Here is a 17,025-nt window from a genome sequence, read left to right as displayed (position 1 = left end):
AGTATGTGGACAGGTAAATGGATGACAAGAGTTTAGAGGGATATGGGCCAAGTGCTGGGAAATGGGATTAGCCTGAATATACATCTTGGTCGGAATGGACACCTATGGGCCAAAGGGCCTTTTTCTGTGCTGTACAACTCTATGACTCAAATAGTGGTAGCAAAAAACAAGAATAGCAGTAAATGGTTGTTTCTTAAACTAGAGAGATGATCACAGTGGTGCATCCAGTTTTTGGTACTCGGACCACTGATCTTTTTGATAAATATTACTGGCTGGCACTTGGGCATGCGGGGAATATTTTCAAAGTGGAGACCACATTGAACTTAGAAATGTACTAATTATTTAGCATTTTTATTACAAATTTCATAAACCAACAGTGGTGAAAAAGGCAGGAACCTGGTAGCTGGAATTTAATGCAGTGAAGGTGTGTGGTAGTGTTCATCAGAATGAATACTCAAGAGAAACTGGCAATATAAGCAAAATGGTCCACTTTCAAAGTGGGTGGGAGTCTGGGAGTTTATGTACATGGATCAAGTTGGTAAAATGTATTTTGTATCCCTTAATAAAAGCAGAGGGTCCATAGGATAGGGGCATTGATTTCAGAGGATCACGTGAATCCGTTTGACTTCAGTGTGCATATTATTTCCATTTGTGGGCAGTACACCTTCAGGAGGATCTCAGTGATGGAGACAGAGCAGAGGAGATTTACCATTATGATAGATTTGATTGGTGCTATGATAAAATAGGCCTCAATGTTAACCCCATGCCCTTGAGTATAAAAGGGAGAGAGGAAATTAAATATCTTCAATAGGGAGAGTTTCCCCCGCCCCTTAATTTCAAGCCCATTGCTGTTTTTACAGTACTAGGGTTCATATTGTGAAAGTTTTCTTCCATAGAGAGCCATATTTACCCAGCCAAATGAGAGGCTGATTTAAAATCAGCAGGTAATGTGCAACTTCCCCATTGCTTGGAACACAGACCTTCTACCGCACTTCCTGTGTAAAATATTGGACATTTAATATTTAATTTATAGGCTAAGATAATAGAATTAGAATGAAACTTACTTGGTATAAGGTATACATTAGATGAAGCCAGAGTGCATGTTGTGTTGGAAGCTTTGAGAGAAACATATCTATTTGCTGGACAAAGTAGAGCTTTTGAGATTGTACCGAAAATGATTGATATGAAAAAAACCATGTAAACGTTTGCAGAGGTAAGAATGCAAGCCTTGCAAGGAAGAGACTCTTTTGATAATTGGACAGCTGGCTTAGAAAGGAAACTAATATAAAATGACACCTTCTATAAAAGTATTCAGGTGGACCAGAGACAATATTGGGACAAGATGCCCTAGGATAGGAGCTTTTGGTTCTCCAAGACACAGCACTTGATTATTTCCTTGTCTTTAGGTGTTGTATGAAAAACTTTAGGAGTTGTATGAAAAATTGCATTCCTTCTGATATAGTTTGCCAACTTGTGTGTCAAATTAATTTTTAGTTTAAAAATATCTGCAGTTTCTCACATGATTTTTTAATCTGTATTTTGAACAGGAAAAAGGTAATCTTGAAGAGTGAAAATAAAAAAAATAGCTGCAGAGGGTGGAAATCTGAAGTAAAAATGGAAAATGCTGGAAAAACTCAGCAGATCAGGCCACATCTGTGGGAAGGGATTCGGAACTAAGGTTTCAGGTCAATGATCTTTTGTCAGAACTGGGAAGGAGACAAAAGAAGCTTGTTAAGCTGCAGGGAGTATGGGGGAGGAGGGATGTCTTTGACAGAGTTAAATTGAAGTGACCATGGGGGTAAACTGTAAAATAAGGTTATCTGGTCAATGAGCACTGGAAATTGAGGACAGAGACAAAAGAACATAGGCAAAAGAGTGTAGGATTTGTGAAATACAGAGCAGGAAGACATGCCCAACAGGTAAGGCTGAGCATATTCTCCTTTCTGAGGAAAGAAATGATTCTGCTTTTTTTATATCCCTTTTTTAACCTTTTTTCTCCAGCTGGGCATGTCTCCCTGCTCTGCATTTCACTACTCCTACATTCTTTTGTCCATGTTCTTTTATCCATGTTTTCACTCTCTAACTGCTACCATGCACTCATTGACCAGATAACCTTGTTTACAGTTTATCCACATCATTACCCTGGTTTTATCCTGTCAGAGACATCATCCCCTCTCCCACCCTCCTTGCAGATTAACAAGTTACTTTTGTCTCCTTTCCCGTTCTGATGAAGGGTCCTTGACCTGATGAAGCTTTCACTCTGTACCTTTTCCCACAGATGGGCCTGACCTGCTAAGTATTTCCAGCAATTTCTGTCTTTATTTCAGTAATCTTAAAGATTTCCCCTCATGAGAATCCAAATGAGAAAAATTAAAATGATGATATTTAATATGGAAATAATTTTTTGCCAGAGATGCCTTTCCATATTATGAACCATGCTCAACCATTCATGATTTCCCAAAGTCAATATTCTCTTTTCAATGTCAGCACTACATGGACAAAATGACCTTCTCAGCTATGGACTGCTGTCTTTAAATACTGAAGACAAATGTAATGGATAAATGTTATGTTTTATATGCTCCCTGAGTTTAAAAGGATATCATTGATGCCTCAAGATCTTGATGTACACCAAACAGCAGTCATCTTGTTTATTTTTTTTGCTGAGGTGATATAATGCCTTCAGGTATTGTTATTGCCAAAAAATCATCCCCTGGTTTTAGAAGCATTTTGTTGCTATTTCTAAACATTTTTCACAAACTTATGGTCTTTTCAAATTTAATTGCAAATCCCTCAAATTGTGTCCTCTTAAATAATTTCACCCTTCTTCACCAGCAACATATTAGTTTCAATTTCAGACACAAGGTTGAGAGAAGACACAGTCAAAATTGCTTGTAATCATTTGGAGGTAACACCTGTCCATCCTGTTTCAGCAGATGAGGCAGTGGCTGAACAGGCTGAAGACAGGTCTTTGAACAAGTCCTTCAGCACCATGCAGTGACATTTGATGCATTTTCCGTGTTCACCATCAACCTCAATTATTTATGTTTTCACTTTTGTTTATCTTTGAAGAATATAAAGAAGCCAGATAAGAACCCAAGAAGGGAATTAGGAAAGGCAGGAGTTGCCATGAAAAATCCTTGGCAAATAGGATTAAAGAGAATCCCAAGGCATTCCATAAGTACATCAAGAGCAAGAGGAAAACTAGGGAGAGGGTCGGACCACTCAAGGATAAAGGAGGGAACATGTGCTTGGAGGAAGAGGATGTGGGTGAGGTCCTAAATGAGTACTTTGCATCGGTATTCACCTAGGAGAAGGACATGGAAGACAGTGAGATTAGTGTGGAGCTTGCTAATATGCAAGGGTATTTTGTTGCTGTCCACATGGATTTTAATGAGGCATTCAATAAGGTCCCTCATGATCGGCTCATCCAGAAGATTAAGATGCAAAGGATTCATGATGACTTGGCCGATTGGATTCAGAATTGGCTTGCCCGTGAAAGACATAGGGTAGTGGTCAATGGGTCTTATTCTGGCTGGAGGTCCACGACTAGTGATCTTCCACAGGGATCCATACTGGGACCTCTGCTGTTTGTGATATATATAAATGACTTGGATGAAAACGTGGATTTGTGGGTTAGTAAGTTTTGCAGATGACACAAAGATTGGTGGAGTTGTGCACAATGTAGAGGGCTGTCAAAGAGTGCAGCACAATGTAGATCAATTGGAGATGCGGTCAGCAAAATGGCAGATGGAGTTTAATCCAAGCAGGTGTGAGGTGTTGTACTTTAGGAGATCAAATGTAAGTGTACATTTAATGACAGGACCATTAACAGCATTGATATTCAGAGGGATCTTGGGGTCCAAGTCCATAGCTTCCTCAAAATGGCCATGTATGTAAATAGAGTGGTAAAGAAGGTATCTGGTATGGTTGCCTTCATTGCTTGGGGCATCAAATATAAAAGTAAGGAAGTCATGTTGCAACTAAATAAAACTTTCGTTAAACCACACTTGGAGTATTGTTTGCAGTTTGGTCACCTCACTACAGGAAGGATGTGGAGGCTTTGGAATGAGTGCAGAAGAGGTTTACCAGGATTCTGCCTGGGTTAGAGAGTATGAGCTGTAAAGAGAGGTTGAACAAACTTGGATTGTTTTCTCTGGAACATCAGAAGCTGAGGGGACACCTGATAAGTTTATAAACTTATAAGAGGCATAGATAGGGTAGACGGTCAGAATCTTTTTCCCAGGGTAGAAATGTCAAGTACTAGAAGACATGCATTTAAGATGAGATGGGAAGGGTTTAAAGGAGATGTGTGGGGCAGGTTTTTTAATACAGAGAGTGGTACACACCTGCAACGGGCTGCCAGGGATAGTGATGAAAGCAGATACGATGGTGACATTTAAGAGGCTGTTAGGCACTCAAACCAGCAGGGAATGGAAGGATATGGATCATGTACAGGCAGAAGAAATGTAGTTTAGTTCAGCATCTCATTTGGCACAGACGTCATGGGCCAAAAGGTCTGTTCCTGTGCTGTACTGTTCTTTGTTCTGTGTTCTTTGTTCTTAGTTTATACCTACATAAGTCACAATCAGATCTTTAGTGTAACAGTAAGAGTCCCAGCACTGATTCCTGCAGGATATTTGTCTGACTTCCAGTCACAGCAACAACCCTTCACCATCATCCTCTGCCCCCTATTACTGAAGTCAATTTTGAATCCAGTTTGCTAGCTTCTCCTGGATCCCGTGGCTTCTAACCATTTTGAGAAGTCTCCCATGTGGGATCGTGTCAAAGTGTCACAGCCCCACTGGTATTGAGCCTTGAATGCCAGTCTCTGAACACCACACACCAACTCTGCCTCACTGTTAACCACCCACCACACTCCTGGTTCCTCAAGATTTTGTAACTGAAGGGTGTCTAGCTGGTATGGGATGTGATCCATACCTTCTTGGCTGCCAGGCTGAGCAAATTAAAGCCAAATTAACTCGCACTTGAACTTCATACTTTTGTATCCTTGTTTACTGCTTTTCACTCCATTGTGGATAAAACCAAGAAATCAATCTTTAAACCAACCTTAAAGAAATTATTTTGACACACAACTTGGGTGCTGGTACCAGAAAGTAAGTAGTGATTTCTTGTACAAGGATTTCAAGGATTATAATTCAAAACAAAGAATTGAATTAGCATTGTATGTGGCATCCTTTGCCCTATTAACTGGCAGAAAGCAGAACAATATTGACCCTGCTGTTAAATCAGACAGGATCTCTAGGTTCCTGGCCCTCCCAAATTTTCTTGACAGTACACTTAAGTTGTTGTATAGGAGACAGCTGCTCTGTAATGGGTTCAGTTGACCAGTTGCTGTACCATGGGACTAGTGTGATGAGCTGGTGTACCATTAAACTAGCAGGACACAGTCATCATTTTGAGGATGCGGCCCCTTCAATATAGAAGCAGCATTGTGCGTCAAGAAAGGGAAGTGGATGATGAGCAAAATATTGTGGGGCGTGTGGGTAGTGGGGTTAATCAGGATGGCATAACCTTATGTTTGGTCACATAGTTGGATTATAGAGGAAGCAGAGAAACAGCTGAGGTTAGGGTGGGAATTCCAGAGCATGGAACCTTGCCACAATGCCTTAAAGCATTGCTATGATACAGGCATGAAGAAATGTGGAATGTGCTTGGTTTGGAGACTGTTGCTCATGAGATAGTTACAGAGGCATAAGCAGATTGTACATTGACATCCATTATCGTAGTTCATCTTTTCCTGGCTATGGATCTCTTTCCTCTTTCAATTTTACTTCCTCTTGAAATGTACCATGTTAGTTTAAGCGTGACTTTATTTTTTTGCTGTAGTCAATTTTTTACTATTTTCACCTTTGCCTGATGAATCTCATTTCTTCAATTAGTTTCATCAGAATTAAGACAAAACCTTCAGTCAATTTGTTAAAAATGAATACAACTGTCAGCTATAGTTTTTATGAGATCTATTTCCAGAAAATTGAGATTTTCAATGCAGTTTTTGTTAAAATGAGGAGAAAGCAGTTTTTTCTCCCCCCCAGGGGCTCAGATTTCTAATGATTAGTCAGAATTAGCATTATTTGAATTTATTTAACATCTCTTCTGTTATTTTTCTTGCTTGTCATGTCTCTTATTTGCTACCTTATTATTTTAATGTATTTGAAATTTTGTTCTAGAGTGAATTATTCTATACGTTTGCATGAACTAATAATTTGCTTTTAATATTTAATTTTCAAACTGCTTCTGAAGCTCCACTTTGCCTTCCTGCTTTAAATCCAGCTTTAGACTGGACAGATCTGAGAGTCGGGAATCACGGATATTATCATTTACAGACATCTTGGTTAGGTAAGAAGGGTTGAAAGTGTCTGGATGTTCCAGCTGCTTTCCTGCTACTTGGAGAACCAGGGAATAGAATATACTAGCCCTTCTGTGGCTGGATTTAACAATAGGTTGCAGTTTTAAAGCAATGTAGCTTTCTTTTGATGAATTTAAAAAAAAACGAAGTAATTTTAAAAGAGCTGTCCATTAACTGCCCCTTACTGTATGTACTAAACCATGCAGCCCAAGAAGATATGAAGGTATATGGAAGCAGGCATTAGAACATAAGAACTAGGAGTAGGAGGAAGCCATCTGGCCCGTCGCGCCTACTCCGCCATTCAATAAGGTCGTGGCTGATCTGGCCGTGGACTCAGATCCACCTACCTGCCTTTTCCCCTTAACCCTTAATTCCTTTACTATGCAAAAATCTATCTAACTGTGTCTGAAATATATTTAATGAGGTAGCCTCTACTGCTTCCCTGGGCAGAGAATTCCACAGATTCACTGCTCTCTGGGAAAAGCAGTTCCTCATCATCTCTGTCCTAAATCTACTCCCCTGAATCTTGAGGCTATGTCCTCTAGTTCTAGTCTTGCTTACCAGTGGAAACAACTTAGCTGCCTCTATCTTATCTATTCCTTTCATAATTTTATATGTTTCTATAAGATCCCCTCTCATTCTTCTGAATTCCGGTGAGTGTAGTCCCAGGCGACTCAGTCTCTCCTCATAGGCTAACCCCCTCATCTCTGGAATCAACCTGGTGAACCTCCTCTGCACCACCTCCAAAGCCAGTGTATCTTTTCTCAAGTAAGGAGACCAGAACTGCATGCAGTACTCCAGGTGCAGCCTCACCAGTACCCTGTACAGTTGCAGGCATAACCTCCCTACTCTTAAATTCAGTCCCTCTAGCAATGAAGGCCAAAATTCCATTTGCATTGGCCATCAACCACTCTGACCTATTGCACTATTCTGTAACAGATTCGGCTGATCTGTACCTTAATTCTATCTACTACCTTGGTTCTATAATAATTAATTTCCTAGCCTAACAATTTGTCAGTTACAACTTGAAGTTTTTGTTAGGTTAGCAGAGAAGATTTTTTGGAGGGGTTGTTCCAGATATCCTTTGTGTGAAGGAGTGGGCTGGCTCTATTTTAAGGTTATGTTCCCTTGTCCTGGATTCCCTCACCCCACCAGAGAAATTGGTTTCTTTCCACCTAACCTATAAAAACTTAAATCAACTTAACACCTAATTGGAATCCTCCTTGACCTGTACTAGGGAGAATACAATTCTTATGCATGCTCGCTTTCCTCATAATTTAACTTTATACTGAGCATCTATCTGGTGACTTTGTACTGCACCTTCTCCTTCCAGAGCCAGTATATCCTTCCTAAAATGTGGCTGTAGTCTAACCAGAGCTTTATGTAACCATAGCATGATTTATGACACTTTTTATTCCAGCCCTTAAAATGAAGTCAACAACAGACTGTGTTCATGTGGAACCTTTAATGAAGCATCTTAACTTGCTTCACAGGAATATCAGCAAATAAAATTTGCTCCAAGTCAAATAAATATGTGAGGACAGATGACCAAAGGTTTGGGCAATGAGGTAGTTTTAAAGCAGCGTCTTAAAGGAGAAAGGGGAGCAGTCAGGCAAGGAGGTTATGGGAAGGAATTCCAGAGTATAGGACCATGGCAGATTAAGGCACAGCTGGTGATAGTGGAAGATCAAGAGGCCAGAAATGGAGGGGTGCAAATAGCTGGGCAATACTATTGAAAGAGATTGCAGAGGTAGGGTGTTGTGACACGTGAAGGGATTTAAAACCAAAGCTGAGAATATTAAAACTGAGGCATTACTTAAGTAGATGCCAAATTAGCAAGCACAATAGATTTGTGAATAACTGTGCATGTGCCTTTTAAATTAAATAAGATGATGGCTGATCCCATTGTAACTTCACCTCTGTTTTCCTGTCTGCCCTCCTTAATCCTTCACTTCCTTGCTTATAGATATCTATCCAGCTCTACCTTAAAAATATTCAAAAACTCCTCCTCCACCACTGTTTGAGGGAGAGTTCTCTGAGAAAAAATTTCTCATCATTTCTGCCTTAAATTGGCAATTTTTATATTGTGACCAGAAGAGGTCACAAGAGGAAACATCCTCTCCACATTCAACCTGTCACAACCCCTTAGGATCTTGTATGTTTTAACCAAGGGCCCTCTCACTATTGTAAACTCCAGTGGATACAAGCCAAGCCTATTTACCCTCTTATAAGACACTTCAGCAGTTGTGGAGCAGACTATCACTCACATAACCCTGGCTCATTCTGAACAGATTTGTAATTATTTAGTCTTACTTGCAAGGGAGAGTGGCCCATTCACTGCAAAATCACGGCTCAATCCTACAACTCACCCCAATTATACAAAAGTTTTCATTATTATGCACAGGCAGAGATGCATTATTGTAGCCATACCAATACACAACAGTCATATCCAAATGATGAGCTGGTGTTCACCATCTCTGGCATCACTTCCACCATCTGATTGGTATGTGATCCATGAGTAGATCCAGGTTAATATTACACAAGCTTGCCATGCAAGTGCCTATATGACCCTCTGCCCAGGAGGCCCATTCCACAACCAAGCCAGGTATTTGTCAAGTAAACCTTCTCTGAAATGCTTCCAACACATTAACATCCTTCCTTAAATAAGGAGACCAATACTATGCACAGTACTCCAGATGTGGTATCACCAATGTCCTATATAATTGAAGCATAATCTCCCTATGTTTATATTCAGATCCCTAGCAATAAATAGTAATAATTGATTAGTTTGTTCAATTACTTTTCACACTTGTCTTTTGCAAATCATGCACTGGGACACTCAAATCCCTCTGCATCTCAGAGCTTTGCACTCTTGCCATTCAGATGACTTTTTTTTCCTACCAAAATAGACAAATTCACACTTTCCCACATTGTTCTCCATTTGTCAGGTCTTTGTGCATTTACCTAACCTATCTCATAGAGTCATCCAGCACAGAAACAGACCATTCTGCCCATCACATCCATTCAGCTATTAATTACCCATCTACACTAAGCCTATTTACCCTGCTATGCTTTGGAAATTCAAGTGCTCATCTGGATGCTATTTAAATGGTGTGAGAGTACCTGTTTCTTCCACCCTCTCATGCAGTGTGTTCCAGATTACAGCCATCCTCTGGGTGAAAAAAAAATTCCTCAAATTCCCTCTAAACATCTTACTTAAAATCCTAAACCAATGCCCTCTAGTTTTTAATACTTCTGTCATGGGACAAATTTTCCTACTATCTACCCTATCAATGCCCTCTCATAATTTTGTATACCTTAGTCAGGTCCCCCCAAACCCTCTTAGCCTCCTCCACTCCAAGGAAAACAAACCCAGTCTATCCCGTCTTTCCTCATAACTGAAACCCTCTATCCCAAGCAATATCTTAATGAATCTCCTCTGCACCCTCTCCAGTGCAATCATGTCTTCTCCACAGTGTGATGACCAGAACCCCACACAGTACTGCAGCTGTGGCCTAACCAATGTTTTATAAAGCTGTACTATGCACTCCCTGCTCTAACATTCTGTGCCCTGGCTAATGAAGGTTGGTATCCTGTATGCCTTCTTTCCTTATGCTGCCCCCTTCAGGGGATCCTTGAACTTCTACACCAAGGTCTTTTTGTTCCTCAGTACTCCCTAGGGCCCTACCATGACCTACCCTTATTAGTCCTTTCACATAAAGATTAAATTCCATCAGCCATTGCTTTGCCCATTATTACCAATTTATCAATATCCTACCCTATCCAGTTGCCTCACCACTTTCAAGGAGCTGTGGACTTACACCACAAGTTCTCTCTGCACAACAACACTCCTAAGATCCCTGCCATTTACTCTATATGTTCCACCAGAACTTGACCTCACAGAATGCATTATTTCACTCCTTAAAATTTCCTCCCCCTCTAAGCCTTTCATGCTAAATCAGTCCCAGTTAGTATTGGGCCATTGAAATAATAACCATATTATTCTTCCATCTCTGTGATTTGCTGCAGTCTATATCCCTTCATAGCTTCATTATGTCCTCTTCACAGCTTACTTTGCTAACTATCTTTGTGCCATCAGCAAATTTAGCAATCAAACCTGGAGTGCTTTCATTCAAGTCATCTCTATAAGTTGTAAAAAATTGAGATTCCTCAATAATGGCACACCACTCATTGCCAAACAGAAATAACTCCATTTCTGCCTACTCTCTATTTTCTGTTAACCAGCTGATCTTTTATCCTTGTCCATATCTCACCTCCTTCACCAGAAATAAAATTAGCCAGAGGTTCCCAGTCCTGCTTAAGCAGTGTCTTTTATTGTTTAACCAGGACATTATAGGATCCAGCTGCAATGTACAATGCTGGATAACCTCCCAAAGTTCAATAACCAAGCTCACAAATGACCATTTGGCTGCGCTTCTTTCGGGCATCTGATGCCCCTATTGTAGGAATTAGAAAAGTGATTTACAACAAATACCTCAACTGAGTCAACTATCGGAGGCAATCCTTATCCTATGATTCTCAGAAGCTTTACTGGTAGAATTGGGATGATTTTAGGAATTTTGCAATTGGGGTGAAGTTATTGAAGGAGGTGTTTTATTAGATGCAGCTGTGTGTGTATTGGAGTTCATGAAGGCTGAAATAGCAGGGAGACTGTACAAAAGCTACACACTGCAGATGCTCAAAATCAAGTCAATGAGCTGAAATAAACCAGCACTAGAAGAAAAACAAGGATTGGAGAAATCAATGAGATGGAAAAGAGAGAAATCCTCAACCTGGTGACCTGCACCCCCAAGGTTTTTAAAGATGTGGAGATAGTGGACGCCCTTGTTCTCATCTTCTAGAATTCAATCTATTCTAGAATGGCTCCCACAGGTTGGAAGGTAACAAATATAGCTCCACTAATTTTAAAAAGAAGGGAGAGATGAAAACAGGAAATAATAAACAACTTAACCTGATGTTAGCAAGAGGGAGAATGCTGGGTTTGATTTTTGGTGAAGTGATGACATTAGAATTGAGCAGAGTCAACATGGTCGTATGAAAGAAGAATCATACTTGGCAAATCAGGTTAAAGTTTTTTAAGGAATAGATCCAGGCAAACCAGCTTTTGGTATTTGATAAAGTGTTGCACAATCATAACACACACGGAAATGTTAGTCAAGCTGCTGCCTCAAATCTGATCTTGGTGATGTCTGCATGCATTCTTCCTGTGACTGCATACGTTTTCCTGGGTTCTCCGGTTTCCTTGAACATCCTGAAGATGTGTAGATTGGATGGTTAATTTGCCACTGCCTCTTTGCTGCCTGTTTCCATGTTGTATAACTCACAGGCCTGTTGTTGTGGGTGACTTCAACTTCCCTAATATAAAGTCAAGTTCAAAAGAACCATGGATTATGATAGAGATGGTGAATTTAGTCAAGAACAAAAAGGAAGCATATATAATGTTTAAGAAACTAAAATCAAACAGAGCACTTGAGGATTATAAAGAAGCTAGAAAAGAACTCAAGAAGGGAATTAGGAGAGCCAGGAGGGGCCATGAAATGTTCTTAGCAAGTAGGATTAAAGAGGAACCTAAGACATTCTATACATACTTCAAGAACAAGAGGATAACTAGAGAGAGGGTAGGACCACTCAAGGATAAGAGAGGGAACATGAGATTGGAGGCGGAGGATGTGGGTGAGGTCCTAAATGAGTACTTTGCATCAGTATTCACCAAGGAGAAGGACATGGAGCAGGGTGAGATCAGTGTGGAGCTTGCTAATATGATAACCATGCTGCATTGTTTGGAGGGCATGGGCAGTTGGACAAACTTGGGTAGTTTTCTCTGGAGTGGCGGAGGCTGAGGGGGATACCTGATAGAAGTTTATAAGATAACAGAGGCATAGATAGAGTAGACAGCAGGTATCTTTATTTCCCATGGTTGAAATGTCTAATACTAGAGGGCATGCATTTGAGGTGAGAGGGGGTAAATTCAAAGGAGATGTGCGGGGCAAGTTTTTTACACAGAGAGTGGTGGGTGCCTGGAATGCGCTGCCGGGATGGTAATGGAGGCAGATATGATAGAGGCATTTAATAGGCACATGAATGTGCAGAGATTGGAAGCATATGGACATTGTGTAGGCAGAAGGGATTGGTTTTGTTAGGCATTAATTACTACTTTATTTAGTTCGGCATAACAATATAGACCAAACGGCCTGTTCCTGTGCTGTACTGTTCTATGTGCTATGACTATCCGTTACTGGAGCCTGGTTTAAGGATCTGTTAATAGGAGAAAATAGAAATCAGGAATAAATAGGTCATTTTTAAGTTGGGAGCTATTGCCAAAAATCAGCAGCTGAAGCTGGTGCTGGGGTCTCACGTTTTCACAATTAATAGCAATGATTTGGATGAGGGAACCACATTTCAGTGAGGGAGGGAGGGAAGAGAGTGAGTGATGGCTGGCACAGTGTTGGTGAGAGAGGGCAGTAACAGTGAGGGAGACAGAAGTATGAGTGGAGGGTCAGTGAATGTGAAATGAGGGAGAGAAGAGTGTGAGTGGGGAGGGAACAATATGTGAGGGGGAAAAGGGAATGAGATTGAGGGTTAACAGTATCAGTGGGGGAGGGGGCAGTGGGTGCAGGAGGTGGCATTGAGAGTGAGGGAAGAGTGTGACTGAGGGAGTAGGCAGTGTGTGTAAGTAAGGGAGGGAAGAGTGTGAATGAGTAAGGGCCCAAAGGAGTGAGGGAGAGAGCACTGAGTGGAGGAGATGGCATTGTGAGGGGAGATTGTGAATGAGAGAGAGGGCAGTGTCAGTGGGGAGTGGGTAGTGTCAGTGAGTTTGAGGGAGGAAGGGGCAGCATCAGTGAGGAGGAAAATCTGTCAGACTTTGGTAGGTTGCAAAGCTGTTAATAACCAGTGAGGGACAAAACATTGTCATCCACTGGATGGAAATGGTTTCAGAGACATCCCAATGAGGAATGGAGTGTTTATTGTCCATAGATGAGTTTCAAATATCAGAGCAACACTTTATTTTGAAACCAGTTCATATAACGTATTTCATTGATTCATTGGGACCAAATTTTTATTTTCCTATGTATGCCAATTTAAAGTCATCTTTCAGTGCCTGGGGTGCTTTATTTTAGTGATGGCATTGGCCTTTGTAAGGTTAGCATTGAAGCACTGAGATGTTGACATAACAGATCTCCTTGACTTGTGTGTGTTTTGTGTGATGTGGGCTGATCCCTGATCTTCCGGTCTGGCTCCACACTTTCCACTGATGCGGGTTCAGTCTTCCGCTGATTCGTCCTTGCTGACTCAGCTCACACAAAATCATTTACTGCAACCTTGCAAATTATTCTGAATCATGAACATGTTCCAGCCTGGGAGAGTTTATATAAATAATAGTTTTAATATGAAATTGTAGTCATAATATGCACATAAATTGGGTCTCCCAGAGAAACTAAATTATTGAAATCTATCATGTTTTTCAATTGGTCTGCAGAGGACTTGAAGACTTTTCTTCCTATTTTTTACACCTGATCCTTGACATCCTGCAATGTTCAGTTGTTTCTTGAATTATCACATCAATTCCCAAAATCCTCAACTTGGATTTACCTTTCACAGCCCTCCAAGATCAGCTGTTGCACTTTAAGCAGACAAGTGTGATTCCAGCTCAGAGGAAACTTTGCAGCCCAGTGGCAGATCTTGAAGTATGACCCTTTGGGGTTGAGCTAGCGTCATAATGTTTTTCAAAGTTCTAAAAACACCCAAATCAAATACTTAATGTTTGAGCAATCCTGCTACATTTTGTGAGTTACAAGCAGAAATCATCAGCATGCCAATTGTTAGCCATCAAATCATGCTACTGCATTCTCTACCAAACACACTCCAACTCTTGCTTGTTATATTGATTTTTGCTAATGATAGGGTTAAACCCACTCTGTACAACATTAGCAAATGATTGTCAAAGATTGCTTTAACTGTGCCATGATTCTGTTTTTGACTGAATTGTTTTAACATTCATCCTGCCAACATTCCAGCATTTTTGAATGATTGAAATCATAACTGTTCTGTATCATGTTTTGAAGAGTGCATTGCCTTTATGATTTACGATCTAACATTATATTCCTTCTTTGTTTTCCTTTCCTGTCCTACTTCTCTTCCACCATTGGATCCCATGTACTGGCATTAGTGAAATACAGCACTCTCTTGACAGGGCTAGGAGTGCTAGCACCAACTGTTTGAGACCAGATACTAGTTTACAGTCACCAGAACAAGACAGGTATATCCAACCCTTTTTTATCCTTGTCATCTGTGCTGATGATTCCGTGTTTCTTTAGCTGTGACCCTGTAGGGTTCTTAGATTTGTGTCATGTTCCGACTATAGCAGTGTTTACAATGTTTTCTGCCCTTTTGCTTAGGTGAATCCTCAGACTTGAACCATATTAACCTTGTGTATATCTTTTACATTGAGTGCTTGGCATTTCAATAATTTTGCTTTCCTTGCTTACCTTTTCTTCCTCCAGCTTGCAGAGAGCCTTTCATATGTTGACAGTGGTTCTGTACCTCACTACTCAGTGGCTAGTGTTTAAAAACAAAAGTAGGAATTTGAAATTGAACCTTTTTAAACAGATTTCAAGCAGATGTTATGATAATTTAACAAATTAAAAAGGAAGGTAAGTCCTATTTGTTGCTGCCTGCAAATTTACCTGGGTTTCTGAGTTATATTTAAATGTTTGATGTGTAATCAGTTTTAGGCTTGATGGGATTATTCCTCATAAGAATAGTAAAAATACAAAATCTTAATTTCAGTTCAGGAAGTGATGTATCTGCAAGCAGAATCATTAGTAAAGTTCCATGCTATTTTACAAAAATAGCCCAGTGGTTGTGTAGCTGGTTCCTACTGAGTGTCACTGGCAGGAAATTTCCAGATATTCTTAATCTCCTGTACATCTTTCTGGAAACCCTCCAGAAATGGCCTGGACACCTACCATTGCATAGTAGATTACTGCCTTTAATTGGATGTACTGTAAATAAGGTTCATTCACTCCAAACTAGCCCACCCAGATTCCTACTGTTGTTCTTACCATTCCTATCTTCACTTTCACATGCCTGTTGGAAAGCAAACAAATTCTTCCTTACCCAGTGGTATGATCCCTGATTGTCAGTCAGCTCTTTATTTTCGTGTCTTTTCTGCAGCCCCTTGAATTTGAGGGTGACTTGTTTCCACTGAGGTTCTGAAGTGACTGATGAGGCAAATGCTGCACCAACAGACTCTTCCAGTGATGGGGGCGGTGGGGGGGGGGGGGTGGCGGGGAGCATGGTGGACCGGGATGCTGGGCTTCCATCTGCTCCCGGTGCACATTTTTAAGGCTTTCACTGCCATCCAAATGCTCCTTTCCCAGTGTTACCAACTCGGGTAACTTTATAAATAATATGTTCAAAAATGGAAGCAAAAAGCAGTTGTTTAGTGCTTTTTGATTTTTCTCCTCAAGTTATGTACAACTGTTTCAGGAGATTGATCTTTAATTCCTAGAGCCTCCAGAACAAGCCAGGAGGATTGGCACCCCTACTGTGTGGGTTTGGTTAAAATTCACCCGAAGCATTCAATTGAAAATAATCATTGGAAAGATTAATTAAATCACTGCAGGTGTATAGCCTTTGATGCGTAAGATGCAGTTTTGTGAAAGTCAAAATGTAGTAGTTCAGTAGTTAAACATCTCAGTCATCACGACACGTGTTGTGAAGTACAAATGGCATCAGGATTACAAGCACTTTGTTCATGATCTTGATCAGAATCCCCAAGACTCATGGCCCGAGAGGCAGCACAAAAATAAATGTGTTCCACTGGGTCACTTATATCCAAGTAGAGAGAAGCTTTGAGTCATGAATATTTTGAGTTATATCTTTGAACTGAGCAATACACATTGAACTTGTAATTCCAACGTATTATAAACACAGTGCTTCAAGTGGAAAGAAGTTTCACTGTTGCTGTGAGTTTGGTTTTCAGATGTTTGCCCTGAATCTAAGTTTAGTGTTGAAATTGGGTACCCAAGTAGAAAAATATTTCGCAGTCCTGAACACCGATTTTGACAATCACACCAATTTAATCTCTCTTCCCTTGGCAATCAAGTCTCAAATTTGGGCATAACCCAGTGGATCCATTTTGAAGCAGTTTCATTTAAGATCTCAAGAATTTTGGTACTCACTCTGACTTGACAAAGTATCAACTGATATCCAATAACTTTGCCGCCACATCTGTTTGCTCCAAATGGCTGGAATTTCAGTCTTGGAATACAGAAATCACCAGTCACAAAATATAGTTAAAAGATGGATTCTCTGAATTTGTCTTCCTGATGCAAATAGGATGTTTGTATGCCACCAGAGTTCAAAGTAGTTACTTCATTTCCCTTAGTTTCCTTTTTGGTATAAATAACACATTACTCAGGGTTCAAATCATTTGAACTTACAAAAGTAGTAAATGAAAATGTTAAAATGGAGCACCACAGTGATTGATACTTTTAGAATTCAAAGGCCATTAAACAGTTGTTAGCTTTTTACTGCTGCTTTCATGCAGCAGATTTAATCAAGAAATTTGTCAGTGTATATAATTTTCCAAATGATGGGGCAGGCTTAATTTTCTATATTTACATATGATAGTA

At 40.3% G+C, this 17,025-nt stretch overlaps 1 protein-coding gene across 18 annotated transcripts in view; it reads left to right on the top strand.

The window, feature by feature from the left end:
• The window catches only part of LOC127575471 (regulating synaptic membrane exocytosis protein 1-like), a 587,418-nt gene that overhangs the window by 440,795 nt on the left and 129,598 nt on the right, over positions 1-17,025 (top strand). For 15 of the 18 annotated variants that reach the window (XM_052025399.1, XM_052025392.1, XM_052025387.1 and 12 more), the window contains one exon: positions 14,556-14,645. The exons of the other annotated variants lie outside the window; for them this stretch is intronic. In XM_052025399.1, coding sequence (XP_051881359.1) covers positions 14,556-14,645 — 90 coding nt within the window. The remainder of the gene's footprint in view (positions 1-14,555; positions 14,646-17,025) is intronic. 18 annotated transcript variants of the gene reach the window in all.

The sequence above is a fragment of the Pristis pectinata genome, chromosome 10, assembly GCF_009764475.1.
Source record: "Pristis pectinata isolate sPriPec2 chromosome 10, sPriPec2.1.pri, whole genome shotgun sequence".
Taxonomy (NCBI): domain Eukaryota; kingdom Metazoa; phylum Chordata; class Chondrichthyes; order Rhinopristiformes; family Pristidae; genus Pristis; species Pristis pectinata.
The sequence above is the reverse complement of the archived record's forward strand: the minus strand, read 5'-3'. Positions and strand labels throughout refer to the sequence as shown.